Source organism: Jaculus jaculus, chromosome 7 (assembly GCF_020740685.1).
Source record: "Jaculus jaculus isolate mJacJac1 chromosome 7, mJacJac1.mat.Y.cur, whole genome shotgun sequence".
Taxonomy (NCBI): domain Eukaryota; kingdom Metazoa; phylum Chordata; class Mammalia; order Rodentia; family Dipodidae; genus Jaculus; species Jaculus jaculus.
The window spans coordinates 124,153,615-124,179,556 of NC_059108.1; the positions used below are offsets into that span (position 1 = coordinate 124,153,615).

Below are 25,942 nucleotides of genomic sequence, written 5' to 3' on the forward strand. Positions count from 1 at the left end.
TGGTTGACTCCCCAGATCAAATGTAAGACAGACTCACAAAGTCACACATGCGCACAAGGTGACACATGCATCTGGAGTTTGATTACAGTGGCTGGAGGACCTGACATACCCATTTTTTCTCTCTCATTTAAAATATTATTTTTATTTATGTGAGATATATGTGTGTGTGTGTGTATGGAGAGAGGGAGGGAGAATGGGTGTACCAGGGCCTCCAGCACTATAAACAACTGGTTTACATGGGTCCTGGAGAATCCAACCTGGGTCCTTTGGCTTTGTAGGCAATAGCCTTAACCACTAAGCCATTTCTTCAGCCCTATGTCTACCCTAAAAAAAAAAAAAAAAAGCCATGTCACTAAGAGCTAACATTTATTGGGGACCCATCCTAAGTGCACCATGTCCTCTTAAGTTTCTTTGATTCTCACAGAAACCTATTGTGGTAAGAAGTCGAGTCCCAGTTTACTGTAGAATAAACTGGGGTGGTTATCTGCCAGACTCCCGAAAGATGCTCACAGCTCAGAAGGCAGAAAAGGAAAACTTCCAGCTCATGAAGTTTCTGAAAATAAGGATAGTTTATGTCATGCTAAACAAGATCTCCAGGAGTGAGAAGCTGGGGGGAAAGTGGGGCTCCAGGGGCTATGGCAGGATTAAGTGGGGACTTAAGTGGGGACCCAGGAGGTGTGGGTGAGCATGCAGGCTAGAACGCAGCACAAGGCTGAGCAAGGCAGGCTTGCGTGGTGGGGAGAGGGGACTAGCAGGTCCCCTGGGGCTGCCTCCCCACCCTCTGCCCAGCCCCGCCTCTACCTCCCCCTTCAGTGTGGCCACGCGGATCGAGCAGAGGAAGAAGATGGATTGCAAATCCTTCCGCTGGTACCTGGAGAACGTCTACCCTGAGCTCACGTGAGTGCAGCCCTCCTCCTCGGAATGGCCTGGGCAGGGCCAAGAGGCACAGGGTCTGTGCTGCCCTTGGTCTGGCTCCTTCCAGCTACCTGGGTTTATCTTCCAGCAAAGGCTCTGGGCGAACCAAGGAGGCATTACCAGTCAGGTGTAATAGGAACTGAGTTTTGCTTTGTTTGGTGGGATTTTTTTTTTTTTTTTTTTTGGTTTTTTAAGGTAGGGTTTTACTCTATCCCAGGCTGACCTGGAATTCACTATGTAGTCTCAGGGTGGCCTTGAACTCATGCTGGGATTAAAGGCATGTGTCTCCGCACCTGGCTTTTAAAAATTTTTATTTATCTGAGAGAGAGAGAGAGAGAGGGAATGGGCACACCAGGGCCTCCAGCTACTGCAAATGAACTCCAGATGCATGTGCTGCCTTGTGCATCTGGCTTATGTGGGTCCTGGGGAATCAAACCTGGGTCATTTGGCTTTGCAAGCAAATGCCTTAACCACTGAGCCATCTCGCCAGCCAGGAACTGAGTTTTTACCTGAGTGGCTTTTGACTAGACATGATTCTTGTCTCCTTAGGAAAAACAGCAGCACATTATGCCACAAAGGCCGCACTGTTGCAGCGCCTTTGACCTGTTCTGTCCCTGCCCAGAGCCCTTCCTGAGGTGCTAACACAGCCAAAAGCAAAAGAGCTGTTGACCACAATCCCTGCAGGCCAGGCTGCTGTGGGAAAACGAGAGGCAGCTAAGACCGGGAGCTGGCAGCTCAAACACAGTCACTGACACGTCCTTTTAAACAAATATCGTGCATCCATTACTAGTGTAATCACAAAGACTGAAAAACACGTAGGGAACTGTCTGCTCTAGCAAGTGAGGATGCTGACTGCAAATGGGGCTGTACCTGTGCAGGACTGTGCTTGCATTCTGAACAGAACGGTGAGGTGAGGTGATGAAGGATGAGGTACCTGTGACAGGTGAGGTGGGCCACCTCAGGGTTCTCGTTCCTGTTTCTAATTTCCTTCGGTGTCCTGGTTCATGCACATGGTTCATTTCCTCATCCTCTCCAAGTTGTGACTCAAATGTCTCCTCCTTGGGGAAAGTTTGAACTAAATTGGCAGCATTCCTCCGTTTGAGATTTTTTCCGTGGCCCACGCCATCACCTAGCACACACCTATGTGGCTAATTTGGTGTCCTTATCTACTTGCCCAGAAGCTCCACGAGGGGAGAAGCCTTCTTTGGTTTTGCCTCTGGCTCTATCACCAGCATCACAAAATAAATGCCCAGTAAACATCATTTTTTGGGGGGAAGGGGTGGAGGGAGAGTCTCCAGGTAGGGTTTTGCTCTAGCCCAGGCTGACCTAGAATTCACTGTGTAGTCTCAGGGTGGCCTTGAACTCATGGTGATCCTCCTACCTCTGCCCTCGGATGCTGGGGTCAAAGGCATCTAATTTATCAATTTTATTATGACTGTCTGGAATAGTGATGCACAAGCGTACCACATTTATGACAGCGCTCGTTACACAGCGAACATGCACGTGCAAAAGCATATACGTGCATATTGTATATGTACAAACACATACATAGTAAACACTAATGTATTTTGTTGTTGTTGTTTGTTTTGTTTTTTGAGGTAGCTCAGTATGTAGTCTCAGGGTGGCCTCTAACTCACAGCAATGCCCCTACCGCTGCCTCCTGAGTTCTGGGATTAAAGGTACGCGCCACCACACCCGGCTTCTTTGTAATATTTATTTAGTCATTGTAGTGAGATTGACGCATCATTATTTTTTGTGCATCTTCAATTAACTTGTCCAAAATATGCCCCTTCCCTACCTTTTTGAGATCGGATGTTGACTTTTACACTTGATCTTAGCCAAAAGGCCGACAAGCGATTGGATGTTGACTTTTTACACTCGCAGGAGCCCTCTTCCGAGACCCGAGTCTCCTCCCAGGGTCCCCTGTGTCTCAGACTTTCCAGTGCAGTCCCTGGCGCTGGCAGAGAAACCACTGCTCCTGTGGCCTCCCACGCCCCTGCTCACCCCACCATCCTTTGCCCGTCAGGCCTGTGGGTGCTGCCCTCTGGAGGAGGCAGTGGGTAAATGGCGTGGGAAGAGGACCAGCCTAAGTCTGCCTTATTTCCTCAGTGTCCCAGTGAAGGAAGTACACCCTGGCATCATTAAGCAGGGAGTGAACTGCCTAGAAACCCAGGGCCAGAACACAGCCGGTGACTTCCTGCTCGGGATGGGGATCTGTAGAGGGTCTACCAAGAGCCCTCCACCAGCCCAGGTATGCTGCCTAAGGCCTTCGGGTGAGGCCTGGGAGTTGGGGAGAGAAGCCAGGGCAACCATCAGGAGTGGGGCTAGGGCTTCCCTGTGCTCCTTCCTGCTCTCTTGGTCCACAAACCCTCCCTCTTAGGCTTCCCTCCTCACAGGGCACTCCGACCACATGCCCATCTTCTTTCCAGACTGCGTACCTTCCGTGGAAGAAATACTGCCCAGCGGCTGCCCCTGTTCTCCGCTGGGTGCAGCTGCAGTCACACGTTTGATGGGGCCGCAGGACTGTGTGCACATAGTCTATGCACAAGTGACACTTCCACATGACATTACAGCAGGTCTTGGAGACCCCAGCCTTCTGGTCCCATATCCTGTCGCTCTTCTCAAACCGCCCCTGCACCCCCCCCCCCCAGCTCCACTAGCACCTCCTTGATTTCCCTCTGCCTGGCTCTAGCTAAACTTCCCCACTTTAATATTTGATTATGAACATTTTCGAACATAAGGTTGCAAGGATACAGTGAATGCCACGCACCCACTTTTCGTGTCTACACTTGGTTATCCATAGAAAGTTCTACAAAAGTATACAGTGTATTTGCTTTGTCATCTAACCACCCATCTGTCCATCCAAGGCTGTCCTTTCTTGTCTTCAGGCTTGGCTGTTCAGTGACCACCTCATCCAGCAGCAGGGGAAGTGCCTGGCTGCCACCTCTACCTTAATGTCCTCCCCTGGGTCTCCAGTCATACTGCAGGTGTGCAACCCACGAGAAGGGCAGCAGGTAAGCACAGGTGGCCAGCAGCCCCGGGCAGGGGGTTGCAACAGCTTTGGTAGTCCACGGCAGGGGATTCTCAGCTCAAGATGTACATCCCCACACAAACCATCTACAGGACTTGAGGCAACATGGAGGTCCAACCTGTTATCTACTCATGAGGAAATACGTCAGCGAAGTGCTTGCCTAACATTGGTCCTGTCCAGTCTAGGGCCAGGAGCAATTTGTCTTTGTTTGTTTGTTATTCTGAGGTAGGGTCTCACTCTAGCTCATGCTGACCAGAAATTCACTATATAGTCTCAGGGTGGCCTCAAACTCACAGCGATCCACCTACCTCTGCCTCCCGAGTGCTGGGATTAGAGGCGTGCTCCACCATGCACTGTTAATTTGTCTTTTGTTAATGTTATTTATTTATGAGAGAGAACGAGAGAGAATGCGTGTAGCAAGGCCTCTGGCCACTGAAAATGAACTCTAGACACATGCATCACCTGCGTTTGGCTTATGTGGGTACTGGGGAATCGAACCTGGGTCCTTAGGCTTTGCAGGCAAGGCCTTAACTTTTAATTTTTTTTTCTTTTTTTGTTTACTTTTGTTTATTTGAGAGTGACAGACAGAGAGAGAAAGAGGCAGAGAGAGAGAGAGAATGGGCACACCAGGGCCTCCAGCCACTGCAAATGAATTCCAGATGCATGCACCCCCTTGTGCATCTGGCTTACGTGGGTCCTGGGGAATTGAGCCTCAAACCAGGGTCCGTAGGCTTCACAGGCAAGCACTTAACCACTAAACCATCTCTCTAGCCCAAGGCCTTAATTTTTAAGCCCATTTCTCTAGCCCTTATTTGTCTTCTTTTTTTTAAAAAAAAATATTTGTTTTTATCTTATTTAAGAGTGACAGAGAAAGAGGCAGATACAAAGAGAGAGAGAAGAGAGAAAGAATGAGTGCTCTAGGGCCTTTAGCCACTGCAAACGAGTTCCAGACACATGTGCCACCTTGTGCATCTGGCTTACGTGGGTCCTGGGGAATCAAACCTGGGTCCTTTGGCTTTGCAGGCAAACACCTTAACTGCTAAGCCGTCTCGCAACCCCCCTATTTGTCTTCTTAATGCTGCATCTACAAAGTTCCAGAAAGTACCAGCTCTGGCTGCCAGCCTGTGCTTTATACAGTTTCACACAGATCACTGCATTTCATCCTCCCAGCCACATGGTGCTAGAACATTCCTATGGTGCAGTGAGTAAGCCAAGCCTCACTGGGCCCAGGCCGTTTGTTTACACATGTGGGAAGGGGTGGAGCTCTTTAGGATTTAAACCCTAGTGAGTGTGTGTTGCAGTCAGGTTCACATTGCTAGCAGAAATGTGACCCAACCAAAAGCAGCTTATAGAAAAATAGGTTTATTTTGGCTTACAGACTTGAGGGGAAGCTCCATGATGGCAGGGGAAAATGATGGCATGTACAGAGGGTGGACATCACTTCCTGGCCAACATACGGTGGACCATAGCAGAAGAGTGTGCCCAACAATGGCAAGGGGAAACTGGCTCTAACACCCATAAGACTGCCCCCAATAATACACTGCCTCCAGGAGGCATTAGTCCCCAAATCTCCATCAGCTGGGAACCTAACATTCAGAACACCTAAGCTTATGGGGGACACCTGAATCAAACCACCACCTTTCATCCCTGGCGAGAAACTGATAACCATCCATGATACAAATGCAATGCATTCAGTCCAACTTTTAAAATCCCCATAGTTTTTACCAGTCCTAATGATGTCCAAACATCCCCATAATCCAAGATCTTTTAACTGAGCCATAATACCAAAAAATCCCCCCCCCAAACCATAATGGCATAGAATACACATTCACACTACAAAAGATGGCATTGAGCATGGCAAAGAAATACTCAACAAAAACAAGATTTAAAACAACCAGGGCAAACATCAAACTCTGTAACTTCAAGTCCAACAACTCTAGCCAGTGACAAATCTACAAGTCTGATAATTCTAACCAGCAACAAGTCTCTGGAGTTCCAATTCCGCCCCTCCAGCTAGGCTACTCACAGTCCTGGGAAACTTCATCTGGGCCGGCAGCTCTCCTCATGGTCCCGGCATCTCCACTAGATCTCCACTGCAAGCCACAGTCCATCCTCACAGCTCCATCAGGTCTCCATGCAGACATCCAGCAAATGTGCTTCACGCTGCCCATGGCCATTTCCAAAACACAAGACCATGTTGCAAACTCAATGACCCTTTCTTTCCTGTGTTTCTTATATTCCATAATACCAGGTGGGGTGCCCATTTGTTAATCCAGGGGGGAATAAAGCAGACTTTGAAGAACAGGACACTCCTTGAGCACTCAGGCCCCTTCAAAAGAGTCTATATTCTTCCTGTTGCCCCCAGTGCAGGTCAACTGGCCCAATCTCAAAGGTTGTAATCTCTCATATAATTGCAGCTGAATGGGCCAAAGGTTTCAGCCCAAAGGTCTCATTTCTGTGCCATATCCCTCTGCCCATACCAGTTGGTTTCTACGCAAAGCAATCCTGCACAAGTTTTCAGGATGCAGTCATAACAGCAAGCCGTTCATACAAACTGCTTTAAGCCCAGTCCAGGGAAAGCTTTTTCTCACCCCTACAAGCCAAACCTCACAGTCCATAGCTCTTATTGCATTCACCAGGTCTTTCAACTCTGACCAGGATAGTCCATCAAGCTGTACTTACAGCACTGCAAGGTGTCTCTTAGGCCAAGGTTTCAAATCCTTCCACAGTCCACTTGAAAATCAGCTCCAAAAGGCCATAGCCACACAGCAAGGTGTCTAACAGCAATCCCACTCCTCAGTACTAACATTACTGTTGCAGGCAGGTTTGCGTTGCTGGCAGAAATCATCTAACCAAAAGCAGCTTGTGCCGGGTGTGGTGGCACACACCTTTAATCCCAGCACTCAGGAGGCAGAGGTAGGAGGATCACCATGAGTTCAAGGCCACCCTGAGTCTCCATAGTTAATTTCAGGTCAGCCTGAGCTAGAGTGAGACCCTACATTGGAAAAAAAAAAAAAAAAAGCAGCTTGTGGGAAAAAAGGTTTATTTTTGGCTTACAGACTTGAGGGGAAGCCCCATGATGGTAGGGGAAACGATGGCATGAGCAGAGGGTGGACATCACCCCCTGGCCAACATCAGGTGGACAACCGCAACAGGAGAGTGTGCCCAACAATGGCAAGGAGACACTGGCTATAACACCCGTAAGCCCACCCCCCAAGAATACGCTCCCTCCAGGAGGCATTAATTCCCAAATCTCCATCAGCTGGGAACCTGGCATTCAGAACAACTAAGTTTATAGAGGCCACCTGAATCAAATCACCACAGTGTGACTCCTAAGCTCACAGTTTTAAACCAGAACTTAGTAGATGCCCAATAAGGATTTCAGTTGTCTGTTTGTTTTTTGAGGTAGGGCCTGCTGTAGCCCAGGCTGACTTGGAATTCACTATATACTCTCAGGCTGGCCTCAAATTCATGGTGATCCTCCTACCTTAACCTTCCAAGTACTAGGATCATAGGCATGTGCCATCACGCCCAGCCTCATGATTTCTTGACTTTTTTTTTTTTTTTAAGGAGTGCACCACCATGCCAGACCTTAAATTTATTTTTTTTTTTTATTTATTTGACAGAGAAAGAGGGAGAGGGAGAGAGAGAGAATGGGCGCGCCAGGGCCTCCAGCCACTGCAAACGAACTCCAGACACTTGCGCCCCCTTGTGCATCTGGCTAATGTGGGTCCTGGGGAATCAAACCTGGATCCTTTGGCTTTGCAAGCAAATGCCTTAGCCACTAAGCCATCCCTCCAGCCCTTAATGTGGGGTTTAATCATTCTTTCCTTCCTTTCCCCTCTTCTTTCCTCCCAGAAATGGAGGAGAAAAGGATCTTTCATCCAGCATTCTGTCAGTGGCCTCTGCCTGGAGTCAAAGCCTGCCCAGCTGGTGACCAGCAAGTGTCAAGCAGATGCCCAGGCCCAGCAGTGGCAGCTGCTGCCACACACATGATGACAGCCCCCAGCCTCCTGAACCTTTTGCATGAGACTTGGGGACTGGAAGGGGTTAGGGTGGGGGAGTGTCAAGTGGGCCGTTACCATCTCCTTACATTTCTGCCGGATCATCAGCAAACACCTGTGCCACGACACATGTTTCTCCAAACCTCGTTCTGGAAGGGCACGGGCGCACACCCCCATGCCCTCCGTGTCACCCTGGCATTGCTCTGGAAGAGAAGATGGTTAGGGTGCAGCTGTCACTGGGAAGAAACTGGGCAGGTGTGCCTAGTCCTTTGTCCTTTCCTTTTGCCCTTTTTCAGGGGTCCAGACAGTGATGTATAGGTCCTCCCCTTGTTGCTTGGCTGGGGGCTTTGACAGAAGTCCACATGTGGGGCCAAGTGGGGTCACAGGGCCTGCCTGAGGTCGACTTGAGAGGAGAGATGGGTAGCATTGTGTGGAGAGGCTGGGAGCTGGGAAGAGGGAAGGCAAGAAGGGGCTGATGGCAGGGCACCTAGGGATCTGGAAGGAGTGAAATGCTTAGCCCAGAGGGCCAGTAAGGGAGGGCAGGAAGGAGAGAGGGAGCGAGGGCATCCTGGGAGGAGAGGATGGGATCTGCACAAGAACATGGATGGAGGAGCAGCGAAGCACCAGAACATGGTGTCTTCCATTGTCCTGCCCATGTTTTGCCAGCCCCAGTGCCTGAACCCAACACGCGGCCGTGGTCTTACCAGGAGGTTGCAAAGGGAGAGAAGCTTGGCCACTAAACAGACTCCACTTCCATTTGGCCATGTGTCAGGCCAACACCTCTCTTTTGGTGGTGGTGGTGGGCGGGGTGTTTAGGGAGCAGCTGGCATCCTGCGCCCACTGTCTGGCTCACTGGGAGGATGGACGGTGACCACGCATTCTGGAACAGCCCCATTGTCACTCACTGTTTTGGACTCTCACCCTCTCCAGGTCTTTGCCTCTGTAAATACAGCATCACGAGGCAGAGCGGAACTTACCTCTCTGGAGCGCGACCATGCCCTAAGTCAGGGGTTGAGTTTCTCAGGCCCTTCCCCATGCTGGAGCGACTCCTTCCAAGGGCCAGACATCGCAGCGCGCTGGGAGGCTGCCGGGCGACTCCTGTCTGTATAGCGAGGTCTCGGTTCCTCCCCAGCAAGAGCCTCCACTACTGAGAACGTGCTGGCCAAACCTCCCCAGGGCCTTGTCTTCGAATCCTGTCGGCCTTCTCATCATGTCCCACTCTTTGCTGCCACCGGCTTAGGCAGAGTGATCTTGGGGAAAGGACTCTTGATACCAGGGACCCTGGAGTCTTCCTTCCGAGGCAAGCCAGCCCGGAGTGTGCTCTCCAACCCCAGAAGCCCCCACCTAGTCGTTCATAGACTAAGCAACCCCACACTTGTAGGGAGGCCATGAATTTTAGAAGGTCTAGGAAATTGTCTCACAATGTTGCATGCGTGTGCCTATATGCAGGTCCGTCCCTGGAGAAAGGGTCTGCATTTCCCCTGCTTCTTAAAGAGGTCCCCATTCTCCAAAGAGTCTGAATTTCTGCTCTGGGTTGGAGCTTCCAGCCATCTGAGCTGCCTTCCTCAATGTCCCTTCCTGCTGTGCCCAAATCTCCATGGCCCCAGTCCCTCTACATGACCCTTGGGGTTAGGAATCAACTATCTGGTCTGAAGCACTCACTCTGGAAGGTTCTCCAACAGTTTCCTTGCACCACCAGCTCTCACCAGGATTCTTCCAAACAGTGCTTCTATGCCTGGTTTGTGCACATCCTCGGGCTCAGCACAGGGGCCCTTCATCTTGGTGACAAAGCTTCTCCTGTATAGTTACGATGTCTCATCCACCGCCATCTGCAGACTAGGCCTTGAATCTAGTGTCCATCTGGGAAGCCTCCTGTTGCGGCGCAAGGACAGAACTGGGGCCAAGGAGGAGGCCTTTCCACAGAGACCTGGACTCTGCTTGGGCATGGACCTTGGGACTGGAAGCCCAGGCTTTTCTTAATGAATGTAAGGACAACTGCTCAGAGGGCCTTTAAGAGGGTCTCCCCATTTTCTGTGGTCAGACCAGAATCTGTCAGCTGTCCTTTGTGGGGACTCAATCCAAGTTGTTTTTGCTTTTCCTCTTCTTGACCAAAGCATGTGCCACTAGGTGTCCCTGAGGACGCTGTCTTTATGAAACACACCTGGAATAAAACCCCTTCTTACATGCCCACACCAGTGCCTCCCTTTCTAATTCCAGCACTACCTTCCCCTGCCTGGAAGGCCTTCATTTTGTAAACGGGAGACTGAGTCTTCTCAAGGTGAGCCCTTTCCTGCAGTGGGGTGCTGGCTGCTCTGGGTGGAGCCAGCGGGTGCCCTACTGTTGGGGCAGACTGGGATCAGAGTTCAGGAGCCAGTGTGGTTCAAGTTGAGCCCAGGCTCCTGGTCAGTTCATCATCCACAGACCCCATTGGTGCTTAGAAATGGAGACTCTTTCTCTGAATAGATAATGGCCATCCCACCATGCTTACTTTTAGCCAAGCCCTTCCCTGGTAACCAGGTCCCTCAGAGCTGCCTGTCCCCTCCAGAAGTCAATGGCAACTCAAAGAAGGACAATTGTTCTGGGCAAAAACAGCAAAATCATTCTGGAAAGAGTCCTCCCAGCCTAGGCTTGCTTGATTGGGTAGCAGATGCTCTGCTTAATGTTTCCATGGAAACCAATGGGCAACTCCCCCACTATGTCTATGATCGGAAGTTGAACCTATCCAGCTAAAAATAAATTCTGATTTGATGTACATATGAACTGCAGTGGACAAGCCAGGATGTGGCTGACCACTCCGCCCTACCCCCACTCATCTCAAGACAGCTGCTCTGTCCAGAACTTTTGACCGCGGGGCCTGAGAGGTCAGGAGCAAAGCCCTGGCTGGCTACAGAGTGCATATTTGACTACAGCGTCTGCTACCCACAGAAGCCCATGGCCAGTCTCCATCCCTCCCTCTGTCCATCCCCCCCCTCCAGTGGTCCAACCCAGTGCCAGCCCCTTCTCAGGTCTCCTCTTGGCCGGGCTGGGCCAGCTTTCCACTCTATCCCCTGCCACTCCCAGACTTGGGGGTGAGGGTGGGGTCTGGAGCTGGCTTTCCCAGAGTCAGGCTTTCTCTTCTGTTGCTTTCCTTCAAATCTGCCTCTTCAAATACCCCGTTTTCTCTTCCTCTTGGCATTGCTGGAATTGAAGCTTTTCTTGGGATTTGGGAACCAGTGAAAGCCTCCAGGCTGTCCCTTAACTGTGGGTTTCACTCGCATCATGCTGCAGGAGTCTCCCCGGTTCCCGAGGGCTAGAGAGGCAGGAGGAACATCCGTACTTCCTGCCTGTCCTGCAGCCAGCAGCTCCTGGGTCTCAGGACTTGACTTTGGATGTTTTTATTTTATTTTGTTTGTATGGTTGGTGGGTTAGTTGGTTTGTAGGATACTGGGGCTGGAACTCAGGGCCTCATGGCAGGCAAGTGCTCTACCTCTGACCTGTATCCCCCCCAAACACACACCAGCTACTCTGCTTTGTTTTTCACCCAGGCTGTACCTCTGAACTCGTTGAACCCTCCCCATTTGCAGTTGTGGGAAATAACCCAGACAACGCCCCTGTCCTCCGTGAGTTCTGGCTTTCCACGCCTACAGGAATTCTTCCACCATGCTGGCTGGGCTGTGGTCCTCTCCCAGCAGAGAATAGTAAAAGGAAACCTGGAAAGACCAGAGCTGACAATGTCCCTGTGTCCACACCGGACAACGTCCTCAGTCTGGTGTTTGTGCGTCCCCCTCTGCTAGGCTGAGTTAGTGTTCCGCCAGGAGGGAGGGGACACAAGCAGCTTCTCTCATGGTAAGAGGACTTCAGCAGAGACCTGGCCATGGAACAGGAGAGGGGCTATGCTGTCCTGATGGGCAGCCATTGTAGGAGTAGCCAGCTAGATGGAGGCCCAGCATCATCCAGGGACAGCCCTCCTCTGCTGGATACAACCTGCGAAGGGTGGGGCAGGGTGGACGCTGGGCAGAGCTTCAAAAGAGTCATGCTGTTTGTGGTCATGTGGTCTGGAATGCACCTCTCAGTCTTGGTTTCCTGACCAGTAAAATGGGGACACCTGCACCCCTAGGAGGTTCTTGTGAAGACTTATTTAATAAGATTGCCTAGCATCAGGATCTTCTAAATGCTTTACTAAACTTGTGTTATGACTACTAATAAATATTTTCTAGCCAGTGTGCACTCCATTCCTACCCCGGAAGAATCTGCCCAGCCCGTTTCTTCAGCATTGTTATTGATATCCTCTTTCATCCACTGCTGTGCACTCCCCTCCTCTGGCCTCTGCCTTTTCTCTGGACAGTTTCTTGCTACAGGAAGCAAGCCTGCCCTAGCTCTACTCTTCCACGGCCACTGAGTAAGTGAATGAATGAATGAGTGAAAAGATAAAGCATTCCAGCTGCTTTTTAAAAGTATTAATTTAAGCCAGGCATGGTGGTTCACGCTTTTAATCCCAGCACTTGGGAGGCAGAGGTAGGTGGATCACTGTGAGTTCAAGGCCACCCTGAGACTACACTGCGAATTCCAGGTCAGCCTGGATTAAAGTAAAACCCTACCTTGAAAAAACAAACAAACAAACAAACAAAAAACAAATTTATGGAGCTGGGCATGGTGGTTGCATGCCTTTAATCCCAGCACTTGGGAGGCAGAGATAGGAGGATAGCCATGAGTTCAAGGCCACCCTGAGACTATATAGTGGATTCCAGGTCAGCCTGAGTTAAAGTGAAACCATACATACATACATACATACATACATCTATGTATCTATGTATCTATCTATCTATCTATCTATCTATCTATCTATCTATCTATCTAAATTTATGGGCTGAAGAGATGGCTTAGTGGTTAAGATGCTTGCCTATAAAGCTAAGGAACCCAGGTTCAATTCCCCAGGACCCACATAAGCCAGATGCACAAAGTGATGCATGCTCTGGAGTTCATTTGCAACGGCTGGAGGCCCTGTAGTGCCCATTCTCTCTCTCTCTCTCTCTCTCTCATCTGCCTCTTTCTCTCTCAAATAAATAATACCTTAAAATATATTATTTATTTGGAAAGGAGGGAGGGAGAGAGATCATGGGTATTCCAGGGCCTCCTGCTGCTACAAACTAACTCCAGACACATGTATCGCTTTGTGCATCCGCCTTTACGTGGGTACTGGGGAATCGAACACCAGGCCAATGACCTTTGCAAGCAAGCACCTTTAACTGCTGAGTCATCACTCCCAGCCTCCAGCTGTTTTCATTCTTTGAGTTTTTAATGATAAAGCCGTATGTGGAAGGGGACACAGGGCTTCCGTATCCTCTGTAGGCACACTACCACCCAGAACTCTCGTATTCAGCTATCTTGAAACCACCAAACCCAGTCTTTTGGGGTATATGGGAGCTTGAATTGGCACTATTGATTAAAGTGATCAACTCGGGCTGGAGAGATGGCTTAGCAGTTAAGGTGCTTGTCTGCAAAGCCTAAGGACTAATGTTCAACTCTCCAGGTCCCACATAAGCCAGACACACAGTGATGCATGCACAAAGGGGCGCATGTATCTGGAGTTTGACTGCAGTGGCTGGAGGCCCTGGCATGCCAATTCTCTTTCTGTCTCTCATATGCATTAGAAGAAGAAGGAGGAGGAGGAGGAGGAGAAGCAGAAGAAGAAGAGGCCAGTCTGTTGGGCTTGCCTCAAAAAAAAAAAAAAAAAAGTAATCCACTTTACCTGTAGCCACTCTCCCCTCCCTTGGAGATTGGAGGGCCCAGGTTGAAGGTGAAAATATCACAACTTTCTAATTCTAATTCTGCCTTGGTCCCTCTCTCTCCTTGATCCTTATCCTGAGGCTATTTAAAGGCTACCAGGTGACTTCGTTAGCATGCCAAGAATGAAAATGAATTTAGGAGTTGTATGCTAGGGAGCAAAACAAAATACATTTTTCACGTTGTCACATCTACAACCACCCTTTCTGCTCTCCACAGCAGGCGAGGGCGGGGCTCCGTGGTTACTTTCCATAGTATTCCCACAGGCTGTATTTGTCCTTGTGTTTAAATGTTCAAAAAAGTGACCCTGGTGTTATGGTGCCTGCCTTTAATTCCAGCACTCAGGAGGCAGAGGTAGGAGGATTGCTATGAGTTTAAGACCAGCCTGGGCTATAGAGTGAGCTCCAGGTCAGCCTGGGCTACAATTAGACCCTCCCTCAGAAAAAAAAAAGGACAAGAAAAAGAAAAGAGAAAAAAAAGGAAGGATGGAGGAAAGAAGAAAGAAAGAAAGAGAGAAGGGGGAAGAAATAAAAAGGGAACAGAAAGAAAGGGTGGGAAGAGGAAAGGATATTCCTGCTTAATTCCTATTTTCAACATTTTGTACTTCTAAGTGCATGATTTACAATTAAAGTGACTCTTCCTTCAACTCATCGGACAGCTTCCTTGGATAAGGAAATACTTGATCTAGTAAGGATATTATCTGTGCTTCAAGGCTAGCAATTGTAGAATGGATACAGCTAAAATATGGTATTCTGCATTCTGTTGTGATACCAAACATTCTTGAAAGAAAACAATGTGAAGACTTATTGCCTCAACAATCGAGAACATTTTCTGTTTTGAAGCACACACCTTGGTGGTTCTCTGTGCTTAGCATGGAGTCATAGCTGTTGCCCCTCTTTGAAGGAGTAAGAAGCCTGTGGTTCTTTAGGTCTGCCCGATAATATTCTGTTGTATGCTTGTGCTGCTTAAGGCCAAATCCTCAAAAAGATAAATAGATAAATAAATAAATAAATAAATAGGGCTGGAGAGATGGCTTAGCAGTTGAGGTGTTTGCCTGGAAAGCCAAAGGATCCCGGTTCAATTCTCCAGGACTCACGTTAGCCAGATGCACAAGGGAGCACATGCATCTGGAGTTCATTTGCACTGGATGGAGGCCCTGGCGCACCCATTCTCTCTCCCTCTCATTGTCTCGGTCTCTCTCTCCCTCTTTCTCTCTCTCAAATAAATAAATAAATTATATATTTTTTTCTTTTCGAGGTAGGGTCTCACTCTACCCCAGGCTGACCTGAAATTCACTATGGAGTCTCAGGGTGGCCTCAAACTCACAGTGATCCTCCTACCTCTGCCTCCCAAGTGCTGGGATTAGAGGCGTGCGCCACCACGCCCGGCTCAAAATATATTTTGAAAAACATCAATAAATAAAGAAATTTTCAAAATGCAGCTTGCATGCTCATTTTTGATAAAAATGATGGCTTGGGGGTTGAGATGGGTTCTGAGTCCTCTGACAGGGAGCTACGAGGTCACTGCTTGGTGCAGAAAGTTCAGGAAATGGCATGGTGTGCTCTTACTTCTGATAAGCAGGAGACCTGCCTCAGAGTTCATCAGTGATGGATCCCTCTGGAGCAGGGCTGAGCGTGAGGCCGGGTCACTGAAGCCAGCTGCCACATGCCAGCCTTGCCTTGTGTGATTTATGAGTCTCTTCCCAACAGCAGCCACATACGGTTGACTTCACTCTAGGAGACCTTTTACCCCAGAAGAGCCATTCATCAAGCACACAGCGCCACACAGCCTGGCTTCCAGGAAGCGCGAGCACATTACTGTAAGTTACAGGACAGGGTTCTATCTGTGGACTCTTCATCTGGTCACCCTCAGTCCTGCCACTGACTGGCCAGCCAAGGAGAGTCACTCATTTAAATTTTGAAAACTGTGATGATGATTATTATTTTGTTTATTTGAGGCAGGGTCTTGCTCTAGTCCAGGGTGACCCGGAATTCACTATGTAGTCTCAGGGTGGCTTCGAACTCATGGCAATCTTCCTACCTCTGCCTCCTGAGTGCTAGGATTAAAGGTGTGTGTCACCATGCCTGGCTCTGTATTTTTTTTAATTGTTATTTATTTGAGACAGAGACGCAGATATATAGAGAGAATGGGCATGCCAGGGCTTCTAGCCACTGCAAACGAGTTCCAGACGCATGTGCCACCTTCCTTAGGCTTCACAGGCAAGTGCCTTAACTGCCAAGCCATCTCTCCAGCCCACATTTTAAATTCTTTAATCTTCTTATATCACTTCCACTCTTTCAGGAGGGTGTTTTCAATATCACTTCATTGTCAAAGTAGGATATTGACTCACAGAAAAGTTAACATTTCTTCAGGATGATTCAGCTAGCAGAAGGTAGAGCCAGGATTTAAAATAATAAAATCTAGCTGGATATGGTGGTGCACGCCTTTAATCCCAGCACTCGGGAGGCAGAGGTAGGACGATGCCATGAGTTTGAGGCCACCCTGAGACTACATAGTGAATTCCAGGTCAGCCTGAGCTAGAGTGAGACCCTACCTCGAAAAAACAAAAACAAAATAATAAAATAAAATAAAATAATCTCAGGAGGCTGAGGCAAGAGGGTTGGCATAAGTTCAAGGCCGGCCTATCTAAGTAGTGAGTTCCAGTCTCGCCTGGACAACAGAGTAAGACCCTGTCTCAAAAACACAAAACATTAAAAAAAAAAAAAAGTGAAGCCAGGTGTGGTGGTGCACGCCTTTAATCCCAGTATTTGGGAGGCAGAGGTAGGAGGATCGTCATAAGTTCGAGGCCACCCTGTGAGTGCATAGTGAATCCCAGGACAGCCTGGGCTAGAGTGAGACCCTACCTTGAAAAGCCAAACAACAACAACAAACAAAGGTGAGGCTGGAAAGATTTCCTATTGGTTAAGGCACTTGCTTACAAAACCTGACAGCCTGGGTTTGATTCCCCAGTACCCACATAAGGCCAAATGCACAACGTGGCACATGTGTCTGGAGATTGTTTGCAGTGGCAGGAGGTCCTGGTGCACATTCTCTCACTCTCTCCTTGCAAATAAATAATAAAAACTATTTTAAAAAGAAACACAAAACAAATAAGTCATGAAGCCCCACCTGGGACCCACACTTTTTGTGGCCTAATTGCCTCTCATGTCTTAGTTCTGAGCTCACACCACCCAAATCTGTGTTGCTGTCCCCATACTGAGGCCACTGAGACCTATGCGAAGCTCACTCAGTGGCACTCTGCATGCAACCGTACGTCCCCACACCCCACTTCCTTGCCTGGCTGATTCTGAAAAGCCCAAGAGGGAGGGTGAGCCAGGCTTGCTTCTTCTATCATCCTTTCTTGATAGAAGTGGGCACAGAGGCCGAATTAAACACCTGAAGACACAGAGGAGTGCAAGGAAGACCCCAGACTATGGTGTCCCATGCTGCAACAGGGACAAAGGCAGATGCCCATAGTCTGTCTGATACCTATACCTTCTGGAGTTCAGAAGGGGAAGGACTGCTTAGTGGTCAGCTTCCTCCTGCCTGCTGGCCAAGCCACCTTTCCTCCAGCTGTGCTCCTATCTTTAAGGCTTTTTGTCCTTAGCTGTTAATTTTGTTTGTTCAGTCCTGTGTGTGCTCTGCCCTGTATGGAGCTCTGTCCGCCCAGGGTCAGGACTTGGGGGGTGTTTCATGGAGCCCCAGCAGGTTCATCCACAATTTTCACCCGGTACTTGAATGTTCATCAAGCAAATAGACTTACTTTGAACTGATTAGAAACAAATGTGTCCATCTTAATTCTTTCCTGACTACTTTAGTGATCGACAGCCAGGGTGAGCAGGAGAGAGTTCCTGCCTTGTAGAACCAGAGCTATCCCTCCTCCAGCTCTGACTCAGCCGTTTAGGAGTTTCTGAACCTCAGAGTTCTCAACTAAAAGAATAGGCATGAGGGCTGGAGAGATGGCTTAGCGGTTAAGTGCTTGCCTGTGAAGCCTAAGGACCCCGGTTCGAGGCTTGATTCCCTAAGACCCATGTAAGCATGTGCACAAGGGGGCACACACGTCTGGAGTTTGTTTGCAGTGGCTGGAGGCCCTGGTGCACTCATCCTCTCTCTATCTGCCACTTTCTCTCTCTGTAGCTCTCAAATAAATAAGTAAAAATGAACCAAAAAATCTTTAACGAATAGGCATGACATGAGGGGATGAAGTGAGGCAATGCCTACGGCCACGTCTGGAACCCAAGAAAGCGAGGGCAGCAGCCTGGTGTGTGTTGCCCCTACCCCAGGGAAGGTACCTTGCTCCAAAATATGGACTTGCCAGCAGGTAGGGACCTTTCCAGACAACAGGGATGTTGCATTTAGGTTCACATTGCTGGTAGAAATCACCCCAACCAAGAGCAGCTTGTGGCGAACAGAAAAAGGTTTATTTTGGCTTACAGACTCAAGGGGGAAGCTCCATGATGGCAGGGGAAATGATGGCATGAGCAGAGGGTGGACATCACTTCCTGGCTAACATCAGGTAGACAATAGCAACAGGAGAGTGTGCCAAACACTGGCAAGGGGAAACTGGCTATAATACCCATAAGCCTGCCCCCAACAATACACTGCCTCCAGGAGGCATTAATTCCCAAATCTCTACCAGCTGGGAACCTAGCATTCAGAACACCTGAGTTTATGGGGGACACCTGAATCAAGCCACCACAAGGGCCAAGCTTGGAGCTCAGACACAGTGGCTGGCCCGAGAGGGTGGAAGCTGACCAGGAAAGGAAGCTATAGGGAGTCTGGACATCCAGTTTTGTTCTGATCCAGATGAGGACTGCTGATATGGCAAAGAGGTTTTTGTCTTTGTGAAACAGTAGAAATAAATTGAGCAGGGGACTTCCAGTTCCAACAGCCTTGAAAAATCCAAAGAATGCTGGGGCTAGGAGGGTGGTCTAAGAGGCAGGGAGAATTGCTTCAGAGAGTCTTCAGAACAGAGCGGGCTTCTGTCTCTTGCCTGTACCCCCTGCCTGCCTGATGTGCTTGGGGCCTTCTGAGTCTGTGCCCTGGGGAGGAGGAGAAGGGGCTGTGTTCCCCATTGGTGTCTGTGTGTGGAGACCATAAAAAAAAAAAAATATGGACTGGCCACTCTTGAAAGGCCTGCAGGAAAAGAGCAAAGCCACACCAGGGACAAGGACCCACCAATATGTGTCAATAACCAAGACAAGATGCTGTCAGGAGGTTCCTTCCCAGGCCAAGATTTGCTCTGCTTGACTGCATAGACAGAAGAGGCGACCTGCGCAAGTTACCTTGGCTTTGTGAAACTCGGTCCTCCTACTGGTAAAAGAGAGACAGTAATACTTATGTTTTAGAGATATGAGATCAGGTGTAAATGATCTTTGGGAAGACATTGCTTAACTCTAACTCCAGCCTCAGCTCAGGGTCTGCAGAGCTGGAAAGGGGTTCACACATCGTAACAGGTGCGAACTGAAGCCGGTGTGGTGATGCGCGCCCATAACCCCGCCTGGGCTACATGGTAAGACCTTGTCTCACCGCCCTGCCTGCTCCCGCAAAGCCAGGCACAGAGTGAGCGAGTTAACTTTGTAGAGAGAGAAAGTCTGACAGGAAGAGGCAAAAGAGATGGGCAAGAGTTTCAAGTGCTGCCAGGCATAGTGAGGCATACCTATAACCCTGGCACTCAGGAGGCTGTGGTAGGAGGATTATCCACCAATTTAAGGGCATCCAGGTCTATATAGTGAGTTTCAAGTCAGCCAGGGTTACACAGTAAGGCCATGTGAAAGGAAGAAAGAAAGAAAGAAGGAAGGAAAGAGAAAGAGAGAGAGAGAAGGAAGGAAAGAAAGAAAAAGAAGATGGAGGGAGAGGGGAAGGAAGGGGAGAGAAAGGGAGAGAGAAAGAGAAAAAAATAAATAAAAGTGTTGCCAGAGGTTCTCCTCTTTTACTCCTAGTCACGTGGTCAAGAGCCCGCACTTCCGCCTTGAGTCAGGGTTCTATCGCAATTGCCTGCATCGTATATTCCCATTGGATTGCAACTCCCTGAAGACAAAGATTTATGCTCGCACTTAGGACAGTGCCCCGCATACTGGCCATGGACATGCGTACCGTGAACGCAGGGACACCCATGCAACGAAACCACTGGTTTCAAACCCTTGGTTTGAAGAGTCTGGGTTTGAGATGCGGATCAGTTTTATCATCAGCGTCCCGCTCCGATCTATCTGGTGACTAGGGTTCCCACAAAATCAGGTGAGGTCTGACGCGGCATACATCCTTTTTCATCAGGAGCTGGAAACTCAACACTTGCAAGTCAAGGCCAAGCCCGCGCCTGATTAAACAGACAACGAGCGTGCGCAGGGGGATGGCACAGCAGAGAAGATGCAGCCAGCCGAGATGCCCTCCACCTCCCCTGTTAGACAACGGGCTGACATTCTAATGACGTCCTTACAGGGCAAAGGCAGCGGAGGCCGCAGCTTGGGAATTACGTAAGGGTTTCCTTTAAACTGGCAGCGAAGGGAAGCTGACAGAGGTTTTCTGTGTCCACCCGGGAGTCTTCTTCAAGCTTTTGCCTAGGGCCATGTCTCAGCTCAGGACTGAGGAGTCTCATTTATTTGCATACAAATTGCTAAGCAATTTTTAGGTGAAATGCTATTGCTTCCCTGAAGGCTATAATTCCTGAGTTTTGCTCCTCAATATTCCTCTCACTTTGCAGCTACTTACACTGACCCAGATTTTCCATCCCAGGGGTACACAGGAGATGAAGAGGCAGAGGAAAGGGGTATGGGTGGTGAGATGATGGAACCTGCCTTTTAGGACTCCCAGGATCTGCCCTGAGTGCATACACAGGGTTATAGCTGATTCAATTCAGGAGGCTGGAGCCAATGATCATCTCCATTTATGTTGAGGAAATACAGGTTCAGAGATGTTACTTGAGTATTTAAAACCTTTGTGTGTGTTTCCAAACTTTATTCTTAAACTACACCATCTCTGCAAGCATACATTATTTTTTAATATTTTATTTTTATTTGTTTATTTTATATATATATATGTGTGTATATATATATATGTGTGTGTGTATATATATATATACATATATATATATATAAATGCGGTTAAGCATTTGCCTGCGAAGCCTAAGGACCCTGGTTTGAGGCTCAATTCTCCAGGACCCACGTTAGCCAGATGCACAAGGGGGCGCACGCGTCTGGAGTTCGTTTGCAGTGGCTGGAAGCCCTGGCGGGCCCATTCTCTCTCTCTGCCTCTTCCTCTCTCTGTCTGTTGCTGTCAAATAAATAAATAAAAATAAACAAAAAAATTAAAATAAAATTTTAAAAGTGTTAAATACTTCAAGCCGTACTCGTATCTTGAGGGCCTCTTGCCTTCCTTCCTAACTCCATATGTTATACTCTGCCCACTTGCTCTGATTATTTTTTGTTTTGTTTTGCTGTGGTGTTTTTATTTTTTTTCTTTTTGAGGTAGGGTTCACTGTGTAGTCTTAGGGTGGCCTCGAACTCACTGCAATCCTCCTACTTCTGCCTCCTGAGTGCTGGGATTAAAGGCGTGCGCCACCACGCCCAGCTCCCATATTTTATAATAGAAACAGTAGTAAACAGGCAGGCAGAGGTGAGAGTGGTTCCTTGAAGTCATGATCAGTTAATTAGCTAAATGATTAATAAATCATGAGTACATATTGAGAACCTATTATTTGGAAGGCCCTTGGGATTCCAACATGAAGGAGAGGTGGGTAAACACACCACAAAGCCACACAGTGTGAGAGAGCCATGAGGCCACCTGGAGCTCACAGAGGGGATCGGAGAAGACGTCCTAGGGATGCTTAGTCTTCATCTATAAAGAGGCTTAGAGTGCGTGGACCTGCAGGAACTAGCCGTGCCTACTGTAGGAAGAATGTGGGAAAGGGAGGGAGGGTGTAAGGGATGTGGTGAGGTCAGCTGCAAGGATGGGAACTGGTGGAAGCTAAGTTTCCTTTTCATCATTATCATATTTATATTTTATTTTTATTAATTTATTTGAAAGAGAGAGAGAGGTCTAGGTCAGCTTGAACTAGAGTGAGACCCTACCTCAAAAAAAAAAAAAAAAGTCTTTAATCCCAGCACTCGGGAGGCAGAGGTAGGAGGATTGCCGTGAGTTCGAGGCCACCCTGAAACTCCATAGTGAATTCCAGGTCAGCCTGGGTTAGAGTGAGACCCTACCTCAAAAACAAAACAAAAAAAAAACAAAAACAAAAACAAAACAAACAAACAAACAAAAAGCTGGGCATGGTGGCACATGCCTTTAATCCCAACACTCAAGAGGAAGAGGTGGGAGAATTTCCATGAGTTCAAGGCCACCCTGAGAGTACATAGTGAATTCCAGGTCAGCTTGGGCTAGAGTGAGACCCCACCTCAATCCCCCCCCCAAAAATAATAATAATAACCTGAAGGTAGACATGGTGGCTCACACATTTCATCCCAGCACTCAGGAGGCCCAGGTAAGAGGATCATCATGAATTTGAGGTCAGCCTGGGTCACAGAGTGAGTTTCAAGTCAACCTGGGCTCGAGTGAGACCCTGCCTCAACACAACAGCAGCAACAAAAGTGTCCGAGGGCTGGGGAGGAGGCTTGGTCAGTAAAGGGCTCGCTGTGCAAGCATGAGGACCCGAGTTTGGATCCCCTGCACCCACGTGAAAGCCAGGCATGGTGCAGTGTGTCTGTAATCCTAGCGCCGAGGAGGCAGAAACAGAGACAGGAGGACCTCAGGGCTGGATATCCAAATTGCACCAGCTCCAGGTGGATAGCACTTGAGAAAGACACTGATGTTGATGTATGTCCTCCACACACACCCTACACACATGTGACACACACACACATGAACATGGCAAGAGGCCCTGGCTTGCCCATTCCTGATGTCTCTCACAAATAGATAAAAAATAAAAATGACGGGCTGGAGACATGGCTTAGCATTTAAGCGCTTGCCTGTGAAGCCTAAGGACCCCCATTTAAGGCTTGATTCCCCAGGACCCACGTTAGCCAGATGCACAAGGGGGCACATGCATCTGGAGCTCGTTTGCAGTGGCTGGAGGCCCTGGTGTGCCCATTCTCTCTCTCTATCTGTCTTTCTCTCTGTGTCTGTCACTCACAAATTAATAAATAAAAAATAAAAATAAATAAAAATGACTGAGTCTAGGGTGTCAAACATTCAGACTATCACATTCAGACCACCACATTGCCGGGTGTGGTGGTGCACGCCTTTAATCCCAGCACTCGGGAGGCAGAGGTATGAGGATTGCTGTGAGTTCGAGGCCACCCTAAGACTCCAAAGTGAATTCCAGGCCAGCCTGGACTAGAGTGAAACCCTACTTCCAAAAACAAAAACAAAACTACCACATTATCACTCACCGAACTCTGCGTTTACCCTGAAGGTTTTTACCATGGTGAGTGTGAAGGGGAAACGGCACCATTAGGATGAGCGTCGTAGGCAAATGTGTAATTACGTGGAGTCAGAGTCCTAGCAGAGAAATGCCAGTACACGGGGTAGTGGAGTCAGACCCTTTCGGCACCAGAGCTACAAGGGCAGTTCCCTATAGAACCCCGCCCTGGAGGAGAGGAAGTGCTCTGTGTGGACAAGCACAAGTGACCTGCCTACCTGTGGGCTCCAGGACAGGGTTCTAGAGCACCATGGGGGACACCAACACTGCCCGCTATTGAAGGCTGACCCTGAATCTTTTATACCAAATATACAACCCCATGTCTGCAGCAGACAGCTGCAGGAATAATGAGGTGGTATTTCAGAGATGCCGTTCACACACAGGCCACACAGGCCTCTTGCTTGGTTGTAATTCGTAGTGATCACAGCCTCACATGAAAGAAAGGTCATTTCTTCTTCTTCTTTTATTTTTTTTTCGAGGTGGGGTCTTACTCTGGCCCAGACTGACCTGGAATTCACCATGTAGTCTCAGGGTGGCTTTGAACTTACAGCAATCCTCCTACCTCTTCCTCTTGAGTACTGGGATTAAAGGTGTGTGCCACCATGTCTAGCTTTCATTTCTCTTTCTCTCTCTCTCTTTTTTTTTTTTTTTTTTTTTTTTTTTTTAAGTTTTTTGAGATACGGTTTCACTCTAGCCCAGGCTGACCTGGAATTCACTATGTAGTCTCAGGGTGGCCTCGAACTCACAGCGATCCACCTGCCTCTGCCTCTGAAGTGCTGGCGTTAAAGGCGTGCGCCACCATGCCCAGCTTCATTTCTCTTTTTAAAAATATTTTTATTTATTTATTTGTTGGGGAAAGCGAGAGAGAGAGTGGGCACGCCAGGGACTCTAGCCACTGCAAACAAATTCCAGATGCATGTGCCACCTTGTGCTTCTGGCTTACGTGGCTACTGGGGACTGGGAAATTGAACCTGGGTCCTTAGGCTTCGCAGGCAAGCGCCTTAACTGCTAAGCCATTTCTCCAGCCCCAAAGGTCATTTCTCTTCACGTCCTTGAAAAGTCCCAGAAGGCCTGGCTCAGGGAAGCCACCGCTGACTGGGGCATCAAGGTTCTCGACCTTTTGCTACGTGAGGGTCGCAGCAGAACTTCACGGTCACTAGCATTTGTCCTCAGCAGCCCTTCCGCACCAGCACCTTCCGGTCCTTCCCTCACTCTCCTCTGTCATTGCCACTGTCACCACCACCCACTGGACATGGTGTAGTGACCAGGGTGAGCACTATGGTGACCCTTCCCAGAACTGTGTCATAGGTGTAAGCGACTGCCACACCTCTGCCAGATATCTGGGCTCACTGAGGGCCAAGGGCAAAGTGGTTCCTGGAATGGCTGGGGCCATGAATAGGAAGAAAACCATAGCCATTGGAGGTCTTCCACCTATTCAGCCGGGAGCAGACCCTGGAAGACTAGGCCATATGTATGTATGTATGTGTGTGTGTATATATATATATATATATATATATATATATATATATATATATATGTATATGTATATGTATATGTATATGTATATGTATATGTATATGTATATGTATATGTGTATATATATATATATATATATATATATATTTTTTTTTTTTTTTTTTTCTCTGTTAGCCGGCTAAGCTGAAGGTCCTGTAGCAGCAGAGGTGGTACTCCTCAACCAAAGCCCATAGGTAGGTGGAGGTGGAAGTTAGCATTACCATGACAACCTCCCAGGCTCCAGGCATCCAAGGAGGAAACCATGATCTATCCCATTTCTCTTAAATTACAGTCCAGAGACCTTAAATTCAAACAGCTGTTGACAAGGACCCAGGGCCCGTCTCAGCTAAATGATGTAATCAGTTCTTGTTAGCTTCTCCCCACTCTCTTGAAAAGCATAAAGCAAATTACCTTTGGCACCAAAGAGGCTTTTAGACCAGCCCTTTCACAATCTGTCTCAAATTTGGCATCCAGAGGAAGCATATAATTACGGGAGAAAGGTGTGTGTTAGATGAGTTGGCACAGGCTCTCTAAATGAAGCAGAAAGGCTGCTATTGTCTTCAAAGGCAAAACATCTTTCTTAGAGCAGGCTTACCACTCAGGCTGTGGATTGGAGTAGACAGGAAAGTAAATCACTAGGAAATTATCCCCCGCTAAGGTTTCCATCACTGAAATTCCCCCTCAGATTGGCTAGCTTCTTCCAGCTTTGCCACTTTGTCTCTCAAATATCCTGATGGTCTCTAACTATCGGTTCCTCTATCCCCGCCCTCACTTGCCTTAGCACCTAACCCTTCCTTATCATGATTGTTGCCTAGTTCCATGTCTCGTCTCTCATCTCAGCATTGGCCCTGTATCATGGCTCCTAGTACTAGTTTATGCTCTTCTCTATCCACACTAGGACCAGTCTTTTATTTTCTTTTTATCTTTGTTTTTTTGTAGCTTGTTACATGACTTGCAATATTTTGTGAGCTATGATCGCTAATTACTATGCACCTAAACGTAACAGGCACCTTCCTCATGGAAAAGCAATCTCTCAGAAAAGCATGTGGGGGGACAGTAGTTTGCTACTTGGGAGTGTTGGATTATTGCCTGGAAGTTTGCTCGAAATATAGAATGTCTGAACTTACCTCGGGACACTGGAATAAATAAGATATCCAGATGAGCAGCATTGGGAATGAATACTAACAAAATGCTACTTAGTACTTATTTCAGCTGCAATTTATTTCAGGCAGTTTGAAGTTCCATTATTGGGTGCATATAAATTTAGACTTGTTTTGTCTCTTGGTGAATTTATTCTTTTAT

The 25,942-nt window shown here is 48.2% G+C and overlaps 1 protein-coding gene across 1 annotated transcript in view; it reads left to right on the top strand.

The window, feature by feature from the left end:
• Galnt16 (polypeptide N-acetylgalactosaminyltransferase 16) overlaps positions 1-10,140 on the top strand; it is a 115,744-nt gene extending 105,604 nt beyond the window's left edge. The window contains exons 12-15 of the mRNA XM_004649285.2: positions 814-897; positions 3,025-3,166; positions 3,804-3,929; positions 7,805-10,140. Of these exons, the coding sequence (XP_004649342.1) occupies positions 814-897; positions 3,025-3,166; positions 3,804-3,929; positions 7,805-7,942 (490 nt within the window). The 3' untranslated portion in view covers positions 7,943-10,140. The remainder of the gene's footprint in view (positions 1-813; positions 898-3,024; positions 3,167-3,803; positions 3,930-7,804) is intronic.
• Positions 10,141-25,942: the final 15,802 nt, after the last annotated feature.